The 25,789-nt window shown below is 42.6% G+C and overlaps 2 protein-coding genes across 2 annotated transcripts in view; one reads left to right on the top strand and one right to left on the bottom strand.

Moving 5' to 3' along the window:
- The window catches only part of NUSAP1 (nucleolar and spindle associated protein 1), a 34,082-nt gene extending 33,093 nt beyond the window's left edge, over positions 1–989 (top strand). Inside the window, exon 11 of the mRNA XM_081228587.1 lies at positions 70–989. Within this exon, the coding sequence (XP_081084713.1) occupies positions 70–166 (97 nt within the window). The 3' untranslated portion in view covers positions 167–989. The remainder of the gene's footprint in view (positions 1–69) is intronic.
- On the bottom strand, positions 216–19,487 carry NDUFAF1 (NADH:ubiquinone oxidoreductase complex assembly factor 1). Its single transcript, XM_081228588.1, has 5 exons — positions 19,360–19,487; positions 13,945–14,597; positions 10,113–10,298; positions 3,963–4,037; positions 216–3,458 (listed from the first exon to the last, which is right to left on the bottom strand). The coding sequence occupies exons 2-5, from the start codon at positions 14,518–14,520 to the stop codon at positions 3,309–3,311; spliced, it is 987 nt and encodes a 328-aa protein (XP_081084714.1). The 5' UTR covers positions 14,521–14,597; positions 19,360–19,487; the 3' UTR covers positions 216–3,308.
- Between the last annotated feature and the right edge of the window lie 6,302 nt (positions 19,488–25,789).

The raw sequence follows: 25,789 nt of genomic DNA, 5'->3' as shown, positions 1-25,789 counted from the left end.
ACAACAGGTGCTTTAAAGTGGTCCATTTGGAGCTTCACTAGAGCCTAACGTACACCTATCCCTCCTTAGGGAGGAGCAACGGAAGAAACATGAGCAAGAACGAAAGGAGAAGAAAGCAAAGGTTCTGGGAGTTCGAAGGGGCCTCATTATGGCTGAAGATTCATAATTTAATATCCCATAAATATTCCTTTTCTCTGAACCCTTTGTAAATACTCTGTACTGTCCTCTCACTTTAGCCAAAAGACCTTTTTCTGCTCTTAACTTTGTTCGTATATATGTAGTGTCTGTGGCTTCTTCACGTTTTACCCCTGAAAAGACATTACTACCTTTAAAGCTCTCAAATTGTTTTGAAATAGTTCTTACCTAAGCCCCTGTACAACTAACTCAGTTTTCTTAAAAGACCCATCCTATAAATTCTTGACCTAGATTTTTAAGGTCAAGTTCCCTCTGCTGGCTCTAATAACAGAACTTCAGTCCTCTTCTAGGCAAAAGCACTTACCTGATGGTAGCTAGTTATACTACAGACTTTACTAGAAATTGAACAAGTTATGAATAGGGTAAGCTGTGAAAGGCCACCTCTTCATCCTCTCGAGACCCTAGTAGTCTTACTGAAACTGTGGGCCATATGGGTTTATAAGGCATCCATGTTTTATCTCTGCGAAATGTGTCACTTAAGCCTCTATGTACCTCTTTCAGATCACTTCATGTAATTGCCAGTTACTTATCTTTTTTTTTCCCTCAATATATTCTTAAAAACAAAACTCTATAGCTCATTCTAGCCTGGCTTATTTAAAAATATACAAGGTCATATTGAAATTTGAGGATTGCTGCTTTAAGGATTACTATATGCTCTGTCAAACTTATACATCTTACTCAATTTATGGAAAAGACTAGAGTTGCTTAGTATCATATCCATGTCTGTTGCACCCGAATGGAGCTTCTGAGTTTTGTACTGCTTAAAATTTTCATAAATAAAATTTTTTCTCATGGTGGTAGATTCATTCTTTGTAAATGTAATTGGTTTCTAAAATTTAGTTGACCAGCCAAGACTATTAAGAGTTGACTTGTACTCTTTGTGTATCCTTTCTTGACCTTACACTCCCCACTCCTAGAAGAAATCACTATGTCCTTTTGTATTTTCACAGCACCTGTCAGATTCTGTTATACTTATTGTTATACATATATGGGCCCATAGAACATGGCATACTCCTGGGTGCTTCATAAACTCAGATTTTGCTATCAAGAGGCAGAGATCAGATCAATCAAGAAATCTGTGTCAAATACACTGCTACTGGGAAGGTGAAATGATATAACCACTGTGGAAAACAGTTTGGTAGTTTCTTTAAAAAATTTAAATGTACATCCACCATATGACCCAGCAATTCTAAGAAATGAAAACGTATGTCCACACCAAAACTTGTGTCTGCAAATATTTACAGCAGTATTATTCACAGTAGCCAAAAAGTGGAGAAAAATCCAACTATCCATCAATGGATGGATTTAAAAAATATGCACTAAAAAAATGAAATACTGATAAACACGCTACAACATGGATGAACCTCAAAAACATTATGCTAAGTGAAAAGAAGCAAGACACAAAAGATCATATATGATTCTATGTATATGAAATATCCAGAGAAGATAAACCTATAGCAAAAGTAGATTAGTAATTGTGGGGCTGAGAGTGGGAATGAAGAGTAACTGCAAAGAGGCACTGAGGTTTCTTTCTAGGCTGATGGAAATTTCCTAGAATTAGTTCACGTAAAGACAGACTGCAGAATTCTGGGCATTCCCTGGCAGTCCAGTGGTTAAGATTTGGCGCTTTCACTGCTGTGGTCCTGGGTTCAATCCCTGGTCAGGGAACTAAGAACCAGCAAGCCATGTGGCACGGCCAAAAAAAAAAAAAAGACTGCACGATTCTGTAAATAAACTAAAAAATCATTGAATTGTATACTTAAAACAGATGAACTTTGTTATGTAAATTATACCTCAATAAAGCTGAAAAACATAATTATATGAAAACATACAAAATAGGTATTTTAGGCCAAGATGATGGGAAAGCTATCAGCCTTTGTGTATTCTCTTATTTTAAACTTGGCTCTCGTAGGGTACTCTGGCTATATCATATAGTTTCCTACTTCTTCCTCTAAGATGACAAGAATTGATCAGTTTAAACTGTTAATCAAGGTCTTATTTTTGGTATATACAATCTCTAATACTAAAAATGACTGGGGAAGCCTTGGGGACATTAGTCTATAAAGTAAGAACTGGTAAGGATCACGCATCTTTGGAGAACCAGCTATGCAGGTGTTATGGACTGCATGCTTGTGTCCATTCCCCGCCCCCGCCTGCCCAATTCATATACTGAAATCTTAATTCCAAATGTGACTTGGTACTTTGAGGTATACTTGGAGGCCTCTGGGAGGTAATTAGGTCAGGCAGGTGGCACCCTCATGATGGGGTTAGTGCTATTATATGAAGAGAAAGAGACTAGAACTTGTTTTCTCCATGTGAGGATACAGTAAGAAGGCAGCTGTCTACAAGCCAAGAAGTACTCACCAGACACCAGGTATCCTGGACTTCCCAGCCTCCAGAACTGTGAGAAATACATATGTGTTTTGTTTAAGCCACCTAGTCTATAGTAATTTGTTATAGCAGCTTGGGCAGACTAAAACAGGTGTCTTTTCCCAGTGACTACTACAGCACCTTAATATTCTTCAACAGTCTCCTATCCTGATAGATTAGAAAACAGAAGAAACCTATAAGGAATAGAATGGTAGAGGGCCATAAACAGTCACCTCAGAGACTCCCTGCTTTGGAAACCACCTACTTATATAGGAACTGTTGCTAATAGGAATCATTCTAACCAAAAACAGTTATTTACGTAGTACCTCTGCATCAGTACTTGATTCTTTTTTGTTGTTGTTGTTTTGCGTTACGCGGGCCTCTCACTGTTGTGGCCTCTCCCGTTGCGCAGCACAGGCTCCGGACGCGCAGGCTCAGCAGCCATGGCTCACAGGCCCAGCTGCTCCGCGGCATGTGGGATCCTCCCAGACCGGGGCACGAACCCGTGTCCCCTGCATTGGCAGGCGGACTCTCAACTACTGCGCCACCAGGGAAGCCCAGTACTTGATTCTTTAAGTTAAGGTACAGCTTAGATCCTGGTCCCTCTTAGCAGCAGCATTTAGCTATGTTTTAGGGAATACATACCAGCCATTGTTTGGATGCCATTAAAGAAGTACTATATTTTTGTGTCATCGTGGATTCTACTACCCTTAGTTTAGTAATACAGAAATACTACATGATCTCTATTTAAAAAGTCTTGGATTAAGCTCTGGAGAATTTTCATAGGCAAATTCTTCTGTGTGGGCTGGATCAGTAAATACTCCAATAAAATCTATTTCTAGGAAGAATGGACCATCCACTTTATCAGCCAGGGTGAATCCGATAGAAGAGATCTAAATTTAAAATAGAGAAATTGATCAAAATCTCATATGCTGATGTTATTCCCGGAGTTTTAAAATTCCGTACTATCAGCCCTTAGCAAGTATACCATAGTTCTCATGTGCTGTAGCCAATTATAAGAGGAAGTACAGGACTGCTTTTCTTTCCACATTCTACTTCTCTCTTAAAAGTAGTGCCAGTTAAGACTAGTAAGTACAACATGGATGTCTAATGGAGGTTCCTTGAAGCTCTCCTGAACTCTAATACTCTTATTTTAAAGCTAAAATAAAATGTAGGCACGCTGAAAGGAGGACCATACTGAACTTCCTCCAGGATGGGGGTTTGGCTCACAGGATAGCTCTGAGTCAGCATCTGTCTAGGTATAATAGGAGTATACTTAAATAGGAATTTTCATCTTTCATTTGCCAGCCTTCAAATATGGACTGAACTCATCCTCACAGGAGTTCTGTTTCACTAAAGATAATATAGTTCTGAGTGAAAATACAGGAAAATGTTACCTTGTCAAGCATTAGCTGGTACTGGGCATCCCGGATTCTTCCTCGATTAGAGAAGAAAAATTTGGAGAAAGGAATCTGAAAGAAGAAACCATTGACTTCAGAACTGAAATGCAAGCAACGGAGGCATCTGTTTAGAACTGCAATGATAAAATAATAACGGTTTAAACTGAATTTTAAAATTAATATGTGAAGCTATAACAAGTGGCTAGTCATTTGGATCACAGAAAAAAAAATTTTTTTAATGAAATAACCTAAGTACTGGTAGAAAACAGGTGAAAACCTTTCTAAGCCAGGAGTCCCAAAGGAAAAAATGACAGAGAACAATTATAACTTTCTGATGGCAAAAACTAATATCCTAAACACAAAACTTTTACAAATAACTAAGAAAAAGATGAAACAACCCAGTAGAAAAATGGGGATGGGAGAAACAGGCACATCTGTATACTGCTGGTAGGAGTGCAAATTAGTCCAACTCTTTTAGAGAGCAGCAGCTAGCAATTGTGGTAGGCGGGATTCTAAGATGACCCCCAAGATTTCCACCTAGTGCACACACACCTTCTTCCAGGGATTCAAACACAAATCTCAGTGCTGCTATGAAGGGACTCTCCCGAAGTCTGGTCCCAAATCAGTTGACCTTAATATAGGGAAGATTATCCTCTGTAGGTCTGACTTAATCACTTGAGCCCATAAAAGTGCCTGGTAAAAGAGGTAAGAAGAATGAGAGGGATTCAAAGGGGGAGGTCAGGGGGATTCTCCACTTCTGGCTTTGAAGATGGAGGGAGCTAAATGGTAAGGAATGTGGACAGCTTCTAGGAGCTGAGAGTGACTCCCAGCTGACAACCAGTAAAGAAACCAAGACATCATTACAACCAAAGGAACTAAATCTGGCCAATAACCAGAGTGAGCTTGGCAGTGGATTCTTCCCCAGAGCCTCTGAAAAGAAGTACAGCCCAGCTGACACCTTGATTTCAGCCTTAGAAAGCCCTGAGCATTGAACCTGGCCACAGCGTGTCCCAAACTATGACTTACAGAACTGTGCAAAGTTTGTGGTAATTTTTTATGTAACAATAGGAAACTAACACAGCAATATCTAGCAAAATTTGAAATGCCGTAACTTGGCCTGCCAGTTTCACTTTTAGGAATTTATATTACAGATAAACTCTGACAAACACATAAATATACAGCTTTTTCTAATTAAAAAAAAGGAAAAATAGGGGAATAGTTCAATAAATTATAGTGCAACCATACAACTGAATACTATGCAGCTATTTTTTAAAATGAAGTAGATCTATACATGATGCTGTGGGAAGACCTCCACAATATATTATTAGTAAAAAAGTAAGAGATAAACAAAATCTATAGTATAAATATCATTTATGTTATTAAATACAAGTTTTTTCTTGGCCACACTGTGTGGCTTGCAGGATGTTAGTTCCCCGGCCAGGGACTGAACCTGGGCGCTGGCAGTGAAAGCCCCAAGTCCTAACCACTGGACCACCAGTGAATTTCCCCTAAAAACAAATCTTTTAAATGCCTAAAAAAAAACTAATAAAAAATTTACTATAGCAATTGGGAACAACCCAAGTATCTATCAATAAGGACTAGTTCAATCAGCTATGAGATATCCATATAACAGAAAATACCAAACAAAATAACAAAGAATGAAGAATTATTCCATGTAGTGATATAGAAGCTCTCCAGGATCTAAATGAAAGAAAATATAAACTGGCACAGAAGACGCATAAAGTATGCTATATTTTTTGAGTAAAACAAGGGAGAAAATAAGTGTATGTGTATATATACTCGCTTATATTTGCTTAGAAAAACTAAATCTATGGAAGAAACTAATAAATGTGGTTACCTATAGAGGATGAGGGCAAAAAGGGTGGAGAGAGAACTGAGTGGGAGTGAGACGTTTTTGTACATGTTTTTATATTATTTTGATTTTTGAGCCAAAAAATAAAAATGAGTTAAACAAATAAAATGTATTGTTCAGATTATCACCAAAAACACTTGCTGACGTAAAAGCAAACTCAGTCCAAAGCTCATGTAACAAAGCACCACTGCACAAGGTCATGTTCCTCACACAGCAAATCCAACTGCAGTCACATCCTCAGTTCTCAGGTTCCCTTCCTTTCCGTTACACAAACCTGGAAGGACCCTGCACCCCCAGCCCCCAGCCCCGTCAGTTCCTCATGTTTGCATCCTGGTTGGGCACTTCATCTACCTCATTATTCAAAATATATTTTGGAAACGGAATCAATACTACCTGCTCACCATTCAAGGAGCATGTGTCACCCACCCCACTGGCCTTTTGTCTTTTTGTCATGTAATTTGCTAAGGCCACTGTCCACACCAAGGGAATTTTTTAGCCTGGAAAAAAAAAGGAAGCTAAGAAGCATTAAATTGTACAGCTTGCATAAAACGAAAAGGATCAACCGTTGTTTTCTCCCTACAAATGACAGAAAACTAGCATGTATAATTTTTCCATCATTTTCCTCTGTTTTCTTTCTATAATCATAGTAAATATTTGAGCATCTCACTTCTATTTACTAAAGGAGAATTATTCATGAAGACATGGACAGCAATTAATAACATTTAATTTTTAAAAATGTCTTCCCTGGGACTTCCCTGGTGGTGCAGTGGTTAAGAACCTGCCTACCAATGCAGGGGACATGGGTTCGAGCCCTGGTCCGGGAAGATCCCACATGGCACCTAGCAACTAAACCCGTGTGCCACAACTACTGAGCCTGCACTCTAGAGCCCGTGAGCCACAACTACTGAGGCCCATATGCCTAGAGCCTGTGCTCCGCAACAAAAGAAGCCACTGCAATGAGAAGCCCGTGCAGTGCGATGAAGAGTAGCCCCCGCGTGCTGCAACTAGAGAAAGCCCACGTGCAGCAATGAAGACCCAACACAGCCATAAATAAATAAATTTATTAAAAAGATAAAAATAAAAATCTCTTCCCCAACACTTCCTTTAATAATTTAAAGAGGGACTTCCCTGGTGGCGCAGTGGTTACGAATCCACCTGCCAATGCAGGGGACGCAGGTTCAATCCTTGGTCCGGGAAGATCCCACATGCCATGGAGCAGCCATGGAGATCCCACATGCCATGGAGCAGCCAAGCCTGTGCGTCACAACTACTGAGCCAGCACGCTAGAGCCCGCGAGCCACAACTACTGAGCCCACATGCCACAACTACTGAAGCCCACGTGCCTAGAGCCCACGCTCCACAACAAGAGAAGCTACCACAATGAGAAGCCCACACACCACAACAAAGAGTAGCCCCCACTCGCTGCAACTAGAGAAAGACCCAACGCAGCCAAAAATAAAATTTTGAAGTAATAATAATAATAACAATTTAAGGAAAGGTGTTGCAAACAACTATTATTTCCAGCCAAAGATTAAAACTACATGTACTTTCAGGAAAGAAAGTAATAAGTCAATGATTATACTGGAAAATAATTTGGCAATGTGCATCAAAGGCCTTAAAAATGTACATGTCATTTATTCTAGGAATTTTATTTCCAGGAATACATCTAAGAAAATATTTAAGGATATTTACCTCAGAGTTTGGTATAAGAGTGAAAAACTCTGAAAACAATCTAAACGTACAACAATAGAGGATGGATTAAGTAAATTGTGTCTATTTACATAATATCATGCAGATATCAAAAATGATGTAGAAATATTTCAACAGAAAGTTTGTATATAAAATTCAGTTCAGTGAACAATGTATGTTATAAAATAGCACTGGCACAATACAATTCTTGTAAAAAAAAAGTGTAAATAGAAAAGTCTGAGGGTGGGATGGGGAGCGTGGGAGGGAGGGAGATGCATGAGGGAAGGGATGTGGGAACAGATGTATATGTATGACTGATTCACTTTGTTATAAAGCAGAAACTAATAAAAAAATATGAAAAAAAAAAGTCTGAAGGTGCATACTAAAATAAAAATAGTATTTTACCTCTGGGTAGTGGTACCACAAGATTTTTTTCCTTTTCTGCATTTTCTAAATTTTCTATAATGAGATACTTGTTTTGTTTAGTAATTTGTTATAAGTATTATTTATATACAAGTGTTACATACATAATAATTTTTTGGTTATACATCTGTATTAGTGTATAAATATGTATCTATTATATGCTAGGCACTGCACTGTTCTAGGTGCAAGGGAAACAGCTATGAAGGATACAGACAAAGTCCCTGCTCTCAGAACTTACAGAATTTATGTTCCATAGGAGCCTGGTAGAGAGTGACAATAAACAAACAGACAAGTGAATGAAAAAGATAATTGAATGAATGAAATAGACAAGTGAATGAAAAAGATAATTTTACTTAGTGATAAGTTCTATGAAAAAATTAAACAGGATGTTGTTACTGGGTGAGAAGGTGCAACTCTAACTAGAAGGATCAGGAAAGGCCTCTCTGAGGTGGCTTTGGAGATGAGAGGTAAATAGTAGGAAAGAGGAAGCAGGTGAAGACATGGGAGAAGAGCATGCCCACAGATACAGCATGAAATACAAAGGCTCTGAGACAGAAGTAGTTTGTTGAGTTTGACACACACAAAAGGGGCCAGTATGGAGGAGGGAGAGGGGAGGAGGACAGACTGAAGATGAAGACAGGGGTCTGCTACTATAGGCCCCGTAGGCCATGTTAAAGAGTTTGGACTGTATTCTAATACAGGGAGACCACTGGAGGGTTTTAAGCATGTGAGTGATGTAATCTGAACTATGCTTTAGAAAGATCACTCTGGCTGCTGTGTGCAGAGTGCACTTTAGGAGGCAAGAAGACAAAGAAGGAAATCAATAAAGAAGCTCTTGCAGTAGTCCAAAGGCCTGGACTAGGGTGAGAGTGGAAGAGATGGCTTGAAATGGTCAGATTCTAGGTGTATTTTGGAAGGATAGGTGAGCGAATTCGTTAAAAGACTAGATGCAGTGTTGGGGAGAAAGGGATCCAGGATGAACCCTTAGGTTTAAGTATGAGCAAAATGGGGACTTTCTTTTGAATTTATGGATTAAAAACCTTCAGAAGAAAGGAGTGGGCACCTGATTTTGCCCTCACTCCCTGAATTTCCACTATTTTCCTCCTGATGAACATTTTTTACCTTCTAAAAGTTTTTTCTCCCTACAAAATAAGATTGCCTTATATTACCAAGAAATAAACAAAACCAAAAATGTCAATAACTGTAAAATATGAAGTATTTATTCCTCTTAAGGGAGCCTTTCTGCTCAGCCAGGGACACTAGCTTAGTACAGTTGCCTGGAAGAGATGATATGGCCAGAACTTAAAAAGAAATACCTATAGTACTGATAATTGTGCATAGGGCAGAGATGGACCCATGACTCAGCATGGACCTGGCCACATCCTTATCAAAAATATTTACTGGTCAGTAAGCTAACATTTATATTCATAAAAGAAAAAGTCGGGGCTTCCCTGGTGGCGCAGTGGTTGAGAGTCCGCCTGCCGATGCAGGGGACACGGGTTCGTGCCCCGGTCCGGGAGGATCCCACATGCTGCGGAGTGGCTAGGCCCGTGAGCCATGGCTACTGAGCCTGCGCGTCCGGAGCCTGTGCTCTGCAACAGGAGAGGTCACAGCAGTGAGAGGCCCGCATACCGAAAAAAAAAAAAAAAGAAAAAGAAAAAGTCGGACTTCCCTGGTGGCACAGTGGTTAAGAATCCGCCTGCCAATGCAGGGGACACAGGTCTGATCCCTGGTCCGGGAAGATTCCACATACCGCAGAGCAACTAAGCCCATGCGCCACAACTACTGAGCCTGTGCTCTAGGGCCCGCATGCTGCAACTATTGAGCCCACATGCTGCAACTACTGAAGCCCGCGCGTCTAGAGCCCATGCTCCGCAACAAGAGAAGGCACTGCAGTGAGAAGCCTGCATACGGCAACAAAGAGTAGCCCCTGCTCGCCACAACTAGAGAAAGCCCAGGCGCAGTAACGAAGACCCAACACAGCCAAAAAATAAAAAAAAGAAAGAAAAAGTCAATTATGTAAATTTTGCCCTTAGGTCCTCTTCCTTCTTTCCCTCCCCATACTGTCCAAGAGGAATTAATAAGAAAAAAAAAAAAACTACAATGTAACCATGATCTCATAAGACCTCATTTTCATACACAGTAAAGACTTATGCTGTTACCTTGACCTCCTGCCAGTAGGGCCCCCCACGGGTGAACATGAAGTAACTGTACATCTGATCCTTCCTCTGGATTATATCCGTGTCCTCCCTGATATTCACCATCCAAGGCCGACCATCTCCACGGACACGAAGATACAGAGTGTTGAACTGGGACCAATCATAAAGCCTCTTCCTCTCAAAAGGGCCCTAAGGTATAGAAAGGAAAGTTAATTTCACCTCATTTTCCACTATTAGCAAAATGTGAGTCATCACCTTTTACAGCATCAAAAGGATCAACAAGCCATTTTTCTGCTTTTTTCTGCTTCCTACCACGGTAAGGAGGCAAATAAATCTGGTGATTCTTATTTTAGTACAAAATACTGACCTAGTTAAATGTTTCTAAGGTAATGTTCAAGACCTGATTGGCCCAGGACAGTGTTTACATGGGGTAGACACTCACTTGTGTCACTGAATGGAAATGAATTACTACTGTATGTACTTCCTTTCCCAGGGCCTAGGGAGCAATATCTTCTGACTGGGCCATTTTATGACAACTGCCTTCCCATAAATCAGAAAACTATGAAAGACCTCAAGTTTTAAAACTGGTATTTTATTGACAACACCTACCATCCATTGAAAATATACATTAATCACTCTGCATAACTTAATCCTCACAACAGCCCTATGAGATAGGTACTATCATTGTACTCCATTTTATAGACGAAGAAACTGAGCACTCAACCAGTAAGTGGTAGGTCCAGGGCTGTTTAACTCCAAAATCTATGTTCTTAACAACTACCTAAATTGTCTCTGAAAGTAGAATGTAGTGTTAATTTCCAAAGGTGTTTGTTTACAGCAATCTCAGAGCTAATCAGATTTCAAGAATACCAGTGCTCAGATACGAACTATTACTTACTAGTCATGTAATTTTAGACAAGCTACTAAATCTCCCCAAGCCTGTTTCCTCATCTGTAAAACTGGGATAGTTATACCTTACAGGATTTTATGTGGTGAATAAAAGGGATAATGTATATAAAGTAATTAGCACAAGGACTGGCAGGGTACACTTAGTAAATGTTATCGACTACTTTCATTATTCCACAGTACATCATAGAATTATTTTCTACTGTGGACTGACCAAATCCATTCTGTGGATTTTCAGGGCCTGAAAAAAAAATCTTGTATGCATAGTTTATTACCTCTGAAAGAACATGTACCTTTCTTTTTCATCACTATCTGGAGAGAGGGAGCCTAATACTATTCCTATCATTTGCCTTTCTCCTTAAAACACCATAACCAAGGGACTTCCCTGGTGGTCCAGTGGCTAAGACCCTGCAATCCCAGTGCAAGTGGCCCAGGCTCGATCCCTGGTCAGGGAACTAGATCCCGCATGCAGCAACTAAGAGTTCGCATACTGCAACTAAAGATCCCACATGCCGCAACAAAGATCCTGCTTGCTGCAACTAAGACCTGGCACAGCATGCATGCATGCTTGCATGAATGAATGAATAAGTAAATATTAAAAAAAAAAAAAGGACACCACAACCAAGCAAACACCCATGGGCTGTGGCCACGGCCGGGCACAGGAGCCTGTCCAGAGCAGCCCTGAAACACCTGATCAGCATTGCAAAATGCAACAGGCTGGTGGCGAGACAAAGGAGCTGACCTAAGTAGCCCTGGAAAATGGTGTTCTGACTGGAAACCAAAAGGCTAAAGACAAAAGAAACTATACATAAACATTGTACTGTAGTTGGTAAAGTTGTTTCTCACAGGGTTATGGGTTAGAAATTCTGAAACTGCTTTATTTATTTATTTAATTTCCAGCTGCGTTGGGTCTTCGTCGCTGTGTGCAGGCTTTCTCTAGGTGTGGCGAGCAGGGGCTACTCTTCGTTGCGGTGCACGGGCTTCTCACTGCAGTGGCTTCTCCTGTTGCGGAGCACAGGCTCTAGGCGTGCGGGCTTCAGTAGTTGCGGCACGTGGGCTCAGTAGCTGTGGCTCATGGGCTCTGGAGCACAGGCTCAGTAGTTGTGGCGCACAGGCTTAGTTGCTCTGTGGCATGTGGCATCTTCCCGAACCAGGGCTCGAATCCGTGTCCCCTGCATTGGCAGGCAGATTCTTAACTGCTGTGCCACCAGGAAAGTCCTGAAACTGCTTTACATGTACTCTTGGGTTGACTTAATAAGTAAATGTACAGTAAGTGGCGGGAGACAGGTTTCACACCATCACAGAAGTTATCAATAAACAAGAGGGAGGAAGCTAGAATAAATAATGTGGTACCAGATTAGAGTCAAAGCATCAGTTTGAACTCATACTTAGCTTAATATAGATACAGAAATAGTTACAGATGTGTGTTTCCATGAGTTGGTATGCATACATATATTTCCTAGCTGTGTCCACTGAGAGGTCCTAGAAATAGTGTCAACCCAGAAGCAACAAGCATACTTAGCAACCAGATCTTGGTTTCCAACTCCATCTTCCAAAAAAAAAAAAAAAAGAACCAGGGCTCCTTTGAGAAATGGCTAATTCTAGGGTTGGAACAGAGGAAATACAAGATGAGCTTACAGCACCTGGTAGTGCCAAAAAGTGCTCAAAAATACAAAAGGATGGGGGCATGTCAAAGGGACACGGCCAACCTGAAAGAGCTCCCAGTGGCCAAAGCTGGAACAATCTGAGCAACAAAATGAATAACATAGTATTGGATTATAACCCAAAGTGTGAGTCCATACTAAATGACTGAATAAATAAATAAATGTAGGAGAAGAAACAAATCTTCCTTTCTGAAAAATCCCAAATAATTTATGTAAATACTACCCCTTCCAGGAGCTAGAACTTAATCCCACACCCTACCCCATGCCTAGAATGCAGGGTACAATTAGTGACTTGTTTCCAAAGAACAGAATATGGAGGAAAAAAAAAAGTAACTTAACAGTGGAGTAATCTGGCAAATACTACCTTGACCAGGTGATCAAGGTTAACACATCAGTGATAAGTCATGCTACTAGCATGTAACCTAATACGATGAGAAGGGTACTTCAACTCTGTGCTGTTCTTCCTAAAAACCCAGAAAACCCAAGTCTAACCAGGAGAAAAAAAAAATCAGAAAATCCTAAATTGAGGATCATTCTGCAAAATACCTGACCAGTATTTCTCAAATCCTCATGAAAAATAAGGAAAGACTAAGTAACAGACTAAGGAGACATGACAACTGGATGTAATGTAATGTATCCTGGCTGGGATACTGAAACAGAATAAAAGATAGTATGGAAAAACTGGTGAAATTCAAGTAGAGTCTGGAATTAGTTAACAGTAACGGAGCAATGTTGGTTTCTCAGTTGTGGCAAATGTACCAAGTGATGTAAGATGGTAACAACTGGAGAAGCTGGGTGAGGGACATACAGGAACTCTCAGTACCATCTTTGCAATTTTTCTGTAATACCAAAAATATTCTAAAATTTAAAAGTTTACTTAAAAAAAAAAAAAAAGAAAATCCCGGCTGACCCTACTTCCACTCTAAGGAACCCCTAGCCATTAGAGGGTCTAAGGCCTATGTTAGAGATGTAAATCTCCCCAGATCATCGTTTAAATATCTAAGCTCTCAGGGCTCCTCAAACATAAGTATGCCCCACCCTGGCCCCAAGTGATGCCCAGAAATATGTAGCCTCTCTTCAGAAACCACTTCCCCCTTGTGCTTATGAAACTTTACACTTGTGCCCAGTAGTTATTTAACCCCATATACAAGATGAGATGCCAGCTGTTTTCATTTACAGAAAAAAAAAGCTGTCTGCTATAGTTCATGCTACAATGAAGTTCACCTCAGTTCACTAGAAAACTGCAGCTCCTGGGTCTCACGTACCCTTGGAATCTTGGATATCATTGCACAGTATCCACTTCGGCCACTCTCCCCGTCCTGGGGTGCCTCAGAGCTCAGAGTTCCATACAGCAGTGCACTTTGGTTACTCCTGCCCATTTTCAGGAACACTTCACTTCTGCCACCAATCGTCTTATCAGAAGTCACTATCCACTTATTCAAATCTTCTTTGCCACGGAACTGCCAGACAACCTTGGCTTGTTCCATCAAGACCTCATGCAGAGGGCGGCCTTCAGGCCCTATCCAATGATGCACAATATCATCCTTCAAACGCCTAAAATGGTCCTTTATTTCTTCTTTAATTGCTTTATCAAAACTAACTTCAGGCTTGTCCTCAGGAGAAGTTATATCCAAAGCAACTTCTCTCTGGTGATGTCCTTCCAAATTCTCTTCAGTCTTCCTCTGAGAAGAGGCTTTGCCAGGAGCAGCCACTGGTTTCTCAAGACTGCTGGAACAATAATCTGCAAAGCGAGTACCCAAAAATGGACAAGAGGCAACACTTGGCTTCGGGCATTTTCTGAGAATATAAGTGCCATTCAGCAATTTATGAACCAAAGCCATGATTAAAAGAAAGTCAAAATGTAAATTTTTCCCTGGCCTACCAGGGAAAGAAGCTTCAGCAAATAGCCCAATTCCACCTATAATAAAAGAGACAGTGAAGAGTTACCAGTAGAGCCAATGAATGCATCATAATTTCAAGTTCAACATGGATCATGTACTATGAAATTCATGAACTTATTTTCTAATTCTATGAACATTTACCCAGGGGCTACTATGAGCAGAAGAATGTTTACACTGTACATAATACATCCCACTGCCTTGTGAAAAAGTGCCAAGATGAACAGAAACACAGGCCCCTTTCAGGGAGTTAATGATCAACCCCAAAATAATTCAAGTATGTGCTTCAAAAGGTTGTCAATTTTAAAGCAAATTCTTATGCTAGATTTTTTTTTTTTTTTTTTTTTTTGGTGATACGCGGGGCTCTCACCACTGTGGCCTCTCCCGCCGCGGAGCACAGGCTCCGGACGCACAGGCCCAGCGGCCGTGGCACACGGGACCAGCCGCGGCATGTGGGATCCTCCCGGACTGGGGCACGAACCCGCGTCCCCTGCATCGGCAGGCGGACTTCCAACCACTGCGCCACCAGGGAAGCCCTTTATGCTGGATTTTTAAAGAAATAATTGGTCCCTAAACTAAAATATTCAACTGTCAATAATTCACTCCAACATTTTAGCACTTCATCTATAAAAAGAAGAGACTACAGTTCGCATGGTATGTGGAGTCAGAAGGCTTGGACTTCACACCTAGAACTGTTTACCCTCAGGTAAAGCGGCTGATCTTCTGAAGCCTCCATTTCCTCGGGGGAATGGATGTGCTAACACCTCCCCTACCGACCTTAAGGGATCCTTCTATAGATCAGAGGGAATAGTGGCTATAAAAGGTTTCTCTGATCTGACAAGATCCCCAAGATTCTTCATGTCTAAGAAGCTCCTAGTCTAAGGCCCACACTTTGAGTAACAAGGCTTTGACTATCAGCCACTATCTGATCTCCTCAAAGACAGAACCTAAACAATAGTAGCAATAATACCATTACCTTTAAATGCCATTCTTAGTATTTTCAAGTCACCCTGACAAATATTATCTCATTTAATCCACATAAGCCTCATGTAAGACAAGTCAGGTAGTTATCTCCTTTCACAAGGAACTAGACACCAACAGGGGAAGTAACTTGCCTAAGATTACACTGCTCATCAGTTTGGAAGCTGTAGCACTAGAACCCTGGCCTTAAATCCTTCCATTAGTTACTGCTGCCTCTCCCTATGTTAACATTAGTAATATAACTTCCATAGCTCTACTGAAATAGCAACTTTGCTCTTACAGCAACATTCAAAGACCGCTGGCAGGAAGTGCTGCAAGAACCAGGAAGGCTAAAGAGTCCCCTCTCCTACTTATTCCAGCTACCCCGAAAATGAAATAAAATATGGAATGCTGACTTCATCTTTCTCCTTTGTCTTTCTCTCACCAGAGACCAGGAGAGAGAAAAATCAAAAACAAAAAACCACCCACTAGTCAGAACACAGTACTGAGTGAGAAACTAGATGGAATGCTAAAAACTTAAAAAAAAAAAAAAAAAAAGCTTCAAAAATGCCCAAATCCAACAATTCAGCTCAGTCGCCTGAGAGTCTACATCAAAATGGCACCCAGACCATTCTATCTACAACACAGGACTGGTCATCTTTCCAGACTGCCCCTCCTCCCTCACTCCCCACATCAGGTGGCTCACCACCTTCTCTCTCCTAAATCACTGCACTCCAGACTTGCACCCAGACCTCCACCTTATCCCACCACTCAGCATCTAGAGGGCCTAATACACAAAACTGATTGTTTTCTCTGATTAAAACTCTTCAGAGGCTCTCATGGTCTTCAGAATAAAACTTGACTTTCTCCACGAGGTCTGTAAGACCCCTCCAGATCTGGCCTCTGCTCATCTCTCCAATCTCCCCTCTGATCACACCCTACTCTGCTCTAATCACAGAGAACACCTGTGGTCTAACAAGTGCCACCCAGTACCCCCTCTCTAGGCTTCATGCCTTGGCAGATTGCTGCTCCTAGGCCAGAAATGCCCTCTACCGATTTCTGCTGGCTGATTTATCCTTTGGGACTCAGCTTAGGTATCCATTACCTCCTCCAAGAACCCTTAATTACTCAACTCCACAGAGACCTTTTGACGTATTGCATCCTGGGCTTACACTTTCCCTGCTACAGTTTATTGGCAGTTCCCTTGTCAGTCTCCCCAGCGAGACTGAAGTGTCTTGAGGGGAGAGACTATCTTCATTGTGGTACTTCCAGCAACCAGGATGGTGCCAGACATGCAGGAGGCTTCTAATATTTGTTGAACAAATAATATCTCCACATTTCTCCACCACCACCATCACTGTCTTGGCTCAGGGGTTTATTGTTTCTTATCAGAACTACTGTAATTCCCCTAACAAAGTGCTTCTCATATGTTAAAGTGCCTATGAATCATCTGGGAATTTTGTTAAAATGCAGATTCTGATTTAGTAGATATAGGATGGGGCCTGAGATTCTTTATTTCTAACGAGCCCCCAGGTGTTGCCCTTGGAGTTGGCGCCGAGAACACCCTTTAGGATTTAGTAAGGTCCTAACTCATCTCTCTGACTCTGATCTCCTCCTCCTCTCCCAATCCAACCTTTGCCTGGCAACAAAGGGGATTTTTCTAAATATGATGGCACTCCCCTTATTCAGCAATTCCCTCCAGAAATTCAAACTCCTAAAATGGTACACAAGGCCCTCCAAAATGTGCCCAACTCCCTGGCCTAACTTCTCCTCACTTCCATGGGCAATAAATAACCTCAGCTCTATTAATTATACTAACTATTATCATGTCTGAACACACACACAAAAAAAACATTGCTCAAAACCCACAAAAGTGGGGCTTCCCTGGTGGCGCAGTGGTTGAGAGTCCGCCTGCCGATGCAGGGGACACGGGTTCGTGCCCCGCTCCGGGAAGATCCCACATGCCGCGGAGCGGCTGGGCCCGTGAACCATGGCCGCTGAGCCTGCGCGTCTGGAGCCTGTGCTCCGCAATGGGAGAGGCCACAATAGTGAGAGGCCCGCGTGCCGCAAAAGCAAACGAACAAAAACCACGAAAGTGACCAAACATTCTACTATCCTGGCTAATATGAGTGACTGCCATACCCTGACCAGTCATAGCATTAGCCTCACTCTAGATAGATAAGATTCTCTCCTAATTATAGAATTACCTCCACCTCCTCAATACTTTCCCCCAAATCATCTAACACAAACCTAAGTCCAACAATAAATCCCTTCTAACACCCTCTTACTGAGATGCCCCATGGTTTCCCATGGCTGTGTTCTTTCTCACTACAAGAATAATAAGCCTGGAGCTTCCCTGGTGGCATAGTGGTTGAGAGTCCGCCTGCCGATGCAGGGGACACGGGTTCGTGCCCCGGTCCGGGAGGATCCCACATGCCGCGGAGCGGCTGGGCCCGTGAGCCATGGCCTCTGGGCCTGCGTGTCCGGAGCCTGTGCTCCGAAACGGGAGAGGTCACAACAGTGAGAGGCCCGCGTACTGCCAAAAAAAAAAAAAAAAAAAAAAAAAGAGTAATAAGCCTAACTTCAACTACAAGCATGTTCCTGGTGGTCTCTGATTGGAGGGCACTGACACTGCTCTTCCTCCATATTCTTATGAGAACCTATGCATACATCTCACAGCACTTACAAACTATTAGAATCTTGCTTTTTTTTTTCTGTCTACCTAACTAGCCTGACTTTAATCTTGGACTATGGCTTAAACATAACTGATACACAATGTTTGCTAAAATAAATGAAAACCGTGTAAACAGTATGTTTTCACATGGACTAAAAAATAGAAGGGAACCAGGAAAAATAACAACTGTTGATCTCACGTCCTGGAATCATAGGTAATATCTAAATTTCCCTCACTGACTTCTTTAAATGATTTTACCTCTACATATGCAGGAATTTGGAAAATAAATGATAAGCCTATAAAATGGAATTTGTACAATCATAAACAGGATTTTCGTTAACACCATGCTTAGGCTACACTACTGAGTGGCAAATAAGGAGGAATCAAAATGCATATGCACTAACATTACAAGTATAAAAACGTATGCACAGGGGCTTCCTCGGTGGCGCAGTGGTTGGGAGTCTGCCTACCGATGCAGGGGATGCGGGTTCGTGCCCCGGTCCGGGAGGACCCCACATGCCGCGGAGCGGGTGGGCCCGTGAGCCATGGCCGCTGAGCCTGCGCGTCCGGAGCCTGTGCTCCGCAACGGGAGAGGCCACGGCAGTGAGAGGCCCGCGTACCGCAAAAAAAAAAAAAAAAAAAAAAAAAAAAAAAACGTATGCACAAAAAGATTTGGGGGTAAAAAATAAGAAAAAGGCTTAAAGTCGTGTGTAGGATGATGGGATTATAAGTAATATTATTCACCCTATTCTCCAACCCCTCAGTAGTGCTATCACTTCTCGAATAATATAACTTTAATTATAAGTGTTTTGTTTCATACTTTTACCAATAAACATAAAGTCAAAATCATTAACTGGATGATCCCGGGTGGAAGTTGGTGAGCTTTCAGGGCAACGTAACCCACGCAGCTGAGAGCAGTATTAGTGAAGATTGTACATCCTGAGCTTACTATGTGCCAGAAACTGTCCTGGGTGTATTTTCGTTAACTCCTCACAACAACCGTGAGAAAGGTACTATTATTATTCCACTTACTGAGCAAATTAAATTACCCCCGGTCATACAACTAGTAAGTGGCAAGACCAACCCTAGAGTCCCGGTGTTTACTCGGGAAGCGGTCGGGACCGTGCCACAGCCCCCTCACCCCTCACCTGCTAGGGCCGTGGGGCCCTCACAAGCCCCGGACGCTCCAGCTCCCGGCTGGCGTTCACTGGCCTCCCCTGCCGACGCTTCAGAGTGACTTCCGCCCGAGCCCGGCTTTTGCAGACCGAGCTCTCCACTTCTCTGTAGGGCCGTCTGCTTTTCCAGGCCGGCGGGAAACCAGGCCTGATGACACGAGTTCCGGCCGGGTGCAGAGGCCGGGGAAGAGTAATGAGGCTCCCGGATCCCGGCGAACTGAGGTTTTTGGTCGACTAGCTTCCCCAAAGGCTCCCCCACCCCCACTCCCCCGATCTCTTCTGCCCTGTGTGAGAAAGTGGGGAGAATTTAGAGAAGCTGTTCGCCTCTCCTTCCTGCATCCCGCCTTCAGGCTGCAAACTCCATCCCGTATCTTTCAAGTAGGACCTAGATATTCCTAACATCCTTCGCCCCCAAGGAGCCAGGGTCCACTCGTGCTCCATCCCCCCATAGCCGCCCAAGAGCTGTACACGGCCTCAGAGGACTGGTTCTGCTGGAATTGCCCTGCGGAATCTCTGGAGACCCACCACAAACTTGGACAGCAAACCGTCCTACCCTCCCTTCCCCAGTCCAGCCCCGTGGGGTCGCCCACTCCGCAGGGTTTCGATTGTATCTTGTGCACACCTCTGTTTGAGCACTTTCAACACTGTAACTTAATTGATTCACTTCTCACTTCCTCCGCCACGCTGTGAGCTTCTTGGGTCCAGAAGGTGCTCTTTTCCTGTCCCCAGCACCTAGCATAATGCTAGCAGGAATTAAGTGCTCAGCATGAATTTGAATGACTTGTAACTGCTGGCACTGAACACCGTTCTCCAGGGTTCCAAGACCTCGCCAAATACAATTGCCTTTTCCACGTTTCCTCCATCACCCTTTTCCACACCATCACCTCTTCCTTCTTTAAATTCTGCTTTGACTTTACTAGACTCTATACTTGCCTGGTTCTCCTACCTCCTTGAAACTTTTCTAGCTGCCTACTTTACTGACTCTTCTTTCTCCTCCCACAACCCTAAATGCGGGTTGTCTCCAAAGCCCAGCAGCCTATGGCCTTCCTCTTTTCTAGTTTCAGATGAGTTATCTGCAGACAATCAGATAATCTCTTCCCCTAAACACCAGCATATATTTCCAATTTCTTGATAGCAGTTTCAGTTGTGGGATATACCACTAGCATCTCAAATGTGATTTGTTTAAAACAGAACATATCACATTTACCCATATTAACTCCTCTTCTCATCCTCCCTGTTTCTGTAAATGCCTACGTCCTTCTAAGCTGAAGATTCTTGGCTATCCTTGGCTTCTCTCCTTGAAACCTCCTCTCACTGACCTTAAGCCCTGTTTGTTTTGTTTTGTTTTGTTGCTGTCTTTGATCTTTCACTCCTTCTTTCCAAATCAAGTGACACCCCAATAGTTATTGACCTATGCAATTTACATTCAAACTGCTGACTGCCCTACTCTGGACACAACAGTTTGTCTATTTTCATTTAAAAATCACCCAGAGATAAACACAAAATTCCTTTGGCCTCCAGATGTGCCACTGCATCAATTCTAAACAGTCCATAATCTCCTAATCCATCTATACTACTCATACTTATCCTCAATTTCTCATCTATGTGGCCAGGACACTCAAGCTCTCTGCACAGACCCTGCCACAAGTCCCTGCTTCACTCACATGACTATCCAACCCTCTTAAGTATAGGGTTAATTAGCCCCTGGTAACTGATGTGCCCCACCTGACGTCAACTCCCCCACCACCGTCAATGGTAGCCTCCTTCTCCCCCCAAGTATCAAAGATTGCTGCTATGTTCTGGTGGGGTGTCACTCCAGGACCTTTTGCTTCAGACCTCCTATCCAATAATTCCTTGATGTCTCTGTCACTGCTTCCAGGCTCTTCTCTTTGGAGCTGGGCCTGTGGGGTGCAGCCCAACATCATCCCAGGTGTTACCTGACTAAACCACACCCATTCCTCCTCATAATGGAGTTAATGTTTTCTCTGCTCAGTATTCCTCTTTTCCGCATCCCACACGTTTGATCTCAAGTGTCTACATGACTTCCCCATCCCCATGCGCTGACTTTAGCTGACTGATCCAGTGGTAGAAACCTGGTCAGTACTGGGCCAACCGGTTATTCCCAGGGACTTTCTGAACTAAAACTGGAAAAAAGAGCTTTTAACCCCTGGTGGTTCCAGTGGAGCTCCTGAGCAGCCTGCTGATATTGTGAAGAAAATTGGTTTATGGAAAGAGAAAGTAAAATCAAGGTGCTAAGAGAGACAGAAATGGAAGGATAAAAGAAGATCCAGTCAGCATGTATATTGCTAGTTCTAGTTCCTGAGGCCCAGCTGCATGGTTGTCTAGTCTTTTCCTTGACTTCTAAGCACCAATACATTTTTTTACCTAAATTTATCTGACTTGGGTTTCTATCACTTGCAACCAATAGGTCTTAATTGATACATAGAATCCACCTATTAAGAACACACCTTAAAATCCATGTTCTCCTTAAAAACTTGCCCTAATGCCTCCATCTCAAAATGATTGCTCTCCTTCTGACATCCTATAATATTTATTCTTTATGCTGTAACACTGGCAATTACTTGTGTTCAAGTGAAAACTAGATTACAAACATGAGTAAACTGCTTTTTCACTGTTTTATGTATACAAGACTTTTCAACAGAGTAAAACCCTTGAAGGTAGTGATTTTTGTCATATACTTTAAAATATATATGACAGTAACCTGCACAAATTTAGACAGAATGGGCACTGCCTCAAGAGGCCAAACAAAAGACAAATTTCATGAAAACATTTTAGAAGGGCTGTAGTGACACAGTCAAGCAAAGAATATTGTAAAAGGGCAAGAGGCAAACATGATTCAGCAATTTCACCTCTTGATGGAGTCCTTTCAGAGTTTAAGGAGGCAAAGGAAATAAATGATTTCAGAAAAGGAGATTACCTGGTGGGAGTTTGAGGTCATCTGTAACCCTACAGATCCAGGGTTAGTTCCCTGCTTTGCTAATCCAGGAACTTGATTTTATCTGTTTACTCAGAGGATTACTTCATGACAAGCAACTTCATAGGAGGAGAAATGACAAACCAGAATGTCCAGTTATTAATTGACAACAGAAAATGGGTCTGATTTGAGACCCAAGACCATCCACCCAGGACAGTCCCTCCTGGTGGGGAAACCCACCCTCCAGGCCAGACACAGACCAGTGGGTGAGAAGGGTCACATAATTAGAAACAGCTGGCAGTGCTCAAGCAAACTGTCCTTTAAACAACAGGTATTGTCTATTCTTCCTTTGGGGATATTTCTATCTGCTGTTCTGAGACCAGACATTTTATGACGCCACTTTAATCAGTATATATACACAAACATGTTCTTTTTCTGTGGTTCTTGTCCTAGTTGACTTCAGGTAGGTAAACCCCAATCCATCCCCCACCAATATATGAGCAGCGACAATCCCTGCAGACTGAGGTGATTTCATCCTCCTTGACAATTACAATCACAATCCAGGTGGCTCTATCACTGTCCCTTCCTGACTTGGATTTGGGAAAGATCCGCTGTGTCTGCCACAGCATTACATATCTCCTCAACCTGAATTGCTTTTGCTTAAACCTAGGAGAAAATTTATTTTTCACTTGCCAGGGTGCAAGATTTGGACAGACTTAATAGCTTCAGTTTCTGATTGACAGTTCCTAACTGATAGCTGTTTTCTGGAGTTGAGCCCTAAGGGGGAAACTACTCAATGTTTCCTGATATTTGTTCTTCCTTTGTTTCATTGTAATAGAATATTTAGCTGGGCCCATAAATAAAGTTTACATTTCCCATTTGCAGCTACCAATGGAAATGGGAATGTTATGTGATAGTGGCTGAGAGCTTTCCTTAAAGAAGTTGACAGGTGGGGGCTTCCCTGGTGGCGCAATGGTTGAGAGTCCGCCTGCCGATGCAGGGGACACGGGTTCGTGCCCCGGTCCGGGAAGATCCCACATGCCACGGAGCGGCTGGGCCCGTGAGCCATGGCCGCTGAGCCTGCGTGTCCGGAGCCTGCGCGTCCGGAGCCTGTGCTCCGCAACGGGAGAGACCACAACAGTGAGAGTCCAGTGTACCGCAGGAAAAAAAAAAAAAAGTTGACAGGTGTCCTCTCCATCCTTCCCCTTTGCTTTCATATTACTGCTTAGAACCTGTCATGACAGAACCCCATCCTGAACCAGGAGGATGAGGGCAAACTCCTGCAGAAGTAGTAGAAAGCTAGAAGGAGCCTGGGACCTTGAGGACTTTGTGAATCAGAGCAGCCAAAACAGCCCTGGATCGCCTATCAGAGCAGCCAAAACAGCCCTGCATCGCCTATATCTGGACTCTAACATGAAAAGTAAGCTTTTTTTTCCTATTAACACTGTTAATTAGGGTTTATCATCCACAGGTGACTCTAATCCTAAATAATGTATCCCACTTTGTACCACTATCTGTAAGTGTACAGCTTGACCAATTTTGGGTCATGTTTCTTTTTTAGTAAAAATAACACATCCAGATAACTAATAAGGACCTACTGTGTAGCACAGGGAACTCTACTCATTACTCTGGAATGGCCTATATAGGAAAAGAATCTTAAAAAGAGTGGATACATGTATCTGTATAACAGATTCACTTTACTGTACACCTGAGACTAACACAACATTGTAAATCAGTTATACCCCAATAAAGATTTTAAAAAACCCACCACACACACATACCCCCAGGGACTTGCCTGGCCATCCAGTGGTTAGGACTCCATGCTTCCATTGCAGGGGGCGCGGGTTCCATCCTTCGTCAGGGAACTAAGATCTCGCACAAGAGTGCGGGCAACAACAACAACAACAAACAACGACGACAACACATCCAGGTAGACCCAACAGGAAAGACAGACAAATAGGCAGGGACTTTCTAAACTCACTGAACTTTCTGTGATGATGGAAATGTCCCCTATCAACGCTGTCCATTATGGTAGACCTCAACCACATGTGGCTGTTAAACACTTGAAATGAGGAATTGAATTTTTAGTTGTATTTATTTTAATTAAGTTTAAATAGCCGCATGTGGCTAGTGGCTGCAATATGGGACAGTGTGGTCCTAGATAATGGTGCAAGAACCCTGAATTACTCCTGAATGGGTCAGCATGTGAAAGCCAGAGATTACTAAACATGATATGGGAAATATATAACTCAAGTATAAATTTTGTCACAGATTAAACCATCAGAAGAGTCAGGTAATACTGGCTCGGGTGGTTTCAACCAGTAAGGCATTATTCTGCATTTTCTCTCCCCCATCACCTAAATGTGGGTTTCCTCAAGATTTAGTACTTAAGCTTTTTTTTAAAAAATAAATTTATTTACTTTTTGCTGTGTTGGGTCCTCATTGCTGCACGCGGGCTTTCTCTAGCTGCGGCGAGCAGGGGCTACTCTTCATTGACGTGCGCAGGCTTCTCATTGTGGTGGCTTCTCTTGTTGCAGAGCGTGGGCTCTAGGCGTACGGGTTTCAGTAGTTGTGGCACACGGGCTCAGTAGTTGTGGCTCGCGGGCTCTAGAGCGCAGGCTCAGTAGTTGTGGTGCACGGGCTTAGTTGTTCCGTGGCATGTGGGATCCTCCCGGACCAGGGCTTGAAACCATGTCCCCTGCATTGGCAGGCGAGTTCTCAACCACTGTGCCACCAGGGAAGCCCAAAAAGCTAGCTATTATTGTTGAACTCTGGGACAGTGCTCAACAAGTCCACAGTCTAGTGCATGGCATGGTGTCAAATAAAAAATGGCAGCACAGAGTGAGAGGAATTATAGTAGAGGGAGTTACTAGGTACAGGGTGGCCCAAAGAAGGGTGTGATGGGCCAGGCACCGAACCTAACACTTTTGAGGCAATTTCTCTTTTAATTCTCACAACATCCTATGAACTAGATACTAATATTATGCCTATTTCACAGGCGAGAAAACTGAATCTAACAGATGTTAAATAACTTGCTAGTCACAGGCTTGTCATAGCTGGTGAAGTGGTGGAACTGGGATTCAAACTATGTTTATTGGTTCTCTCCAGGATACATGCTCATTATCCACTACTCTGTATCATATCTGCTCATCTGAGTCAGGGAGTAGTTCCTAGAGGAAACTGAGCTGAGTACTAAAGGATAAAGCACTTAACAGACAGATGAGAAGGGAAAAGGCAATCCAGGTGAGGCAGCATGCATGCCCAAATGCATGGAGTTATGAAAGAGATCATGTATCTGAAAAAGAGTTCTGTTTGGCAGAATGCTGACCATTTCCAGGGACTAAATTCACACACAGAGTCAAGCCTAGGGCCAGACATTTACCATATCATGTCTCTTACATATTACCACAATCTTACAAGACAAATGTTATTTCCCTCTGATACCTCTGAAGAGAATGAAGCTCAGAG

Source organism: Mesoplodon bidens (genome assembly GCF_964165515.1).
Source record: "Mesoplodon bidens genome assembly, chromosome: 3".
Lineage (NCBI taxonomy): Eukaryota > Metazoa > Chordata > Mammalia > Artiodactyla > Ziphiidae > Mesoplodon > Mesoplodon bidens.
This window is presented reverse-complemented; position numbering and strand designations above follow the sequence as displayed.

Excerpts from the sequence above, each read along its gene's own strand:
- NDUFAF1 (XM_081228588.1), bottom strand. The coding sequence starts at position 14,520 with ATGGCTTTGGTTCATAAATTGCTGAATGGCACTTATATTCTCAGAAAA. Across the intron at positions 4,038-10,112 it reads CCTACTGGCAGGAGGTCAAG|ATTCCTTTCTCCAAATTTTT; the intron begins GTAACAGCATAA and ends TTCTTCTTTCAG. Across the intron at positions 3,459-3,962 it reads ACCAGCTAATGCTTGACAAG|ATCTCTTCTATCGGATTCAC; the intron begins GTAACATTTTCC and ends TTTTAAATTTAG.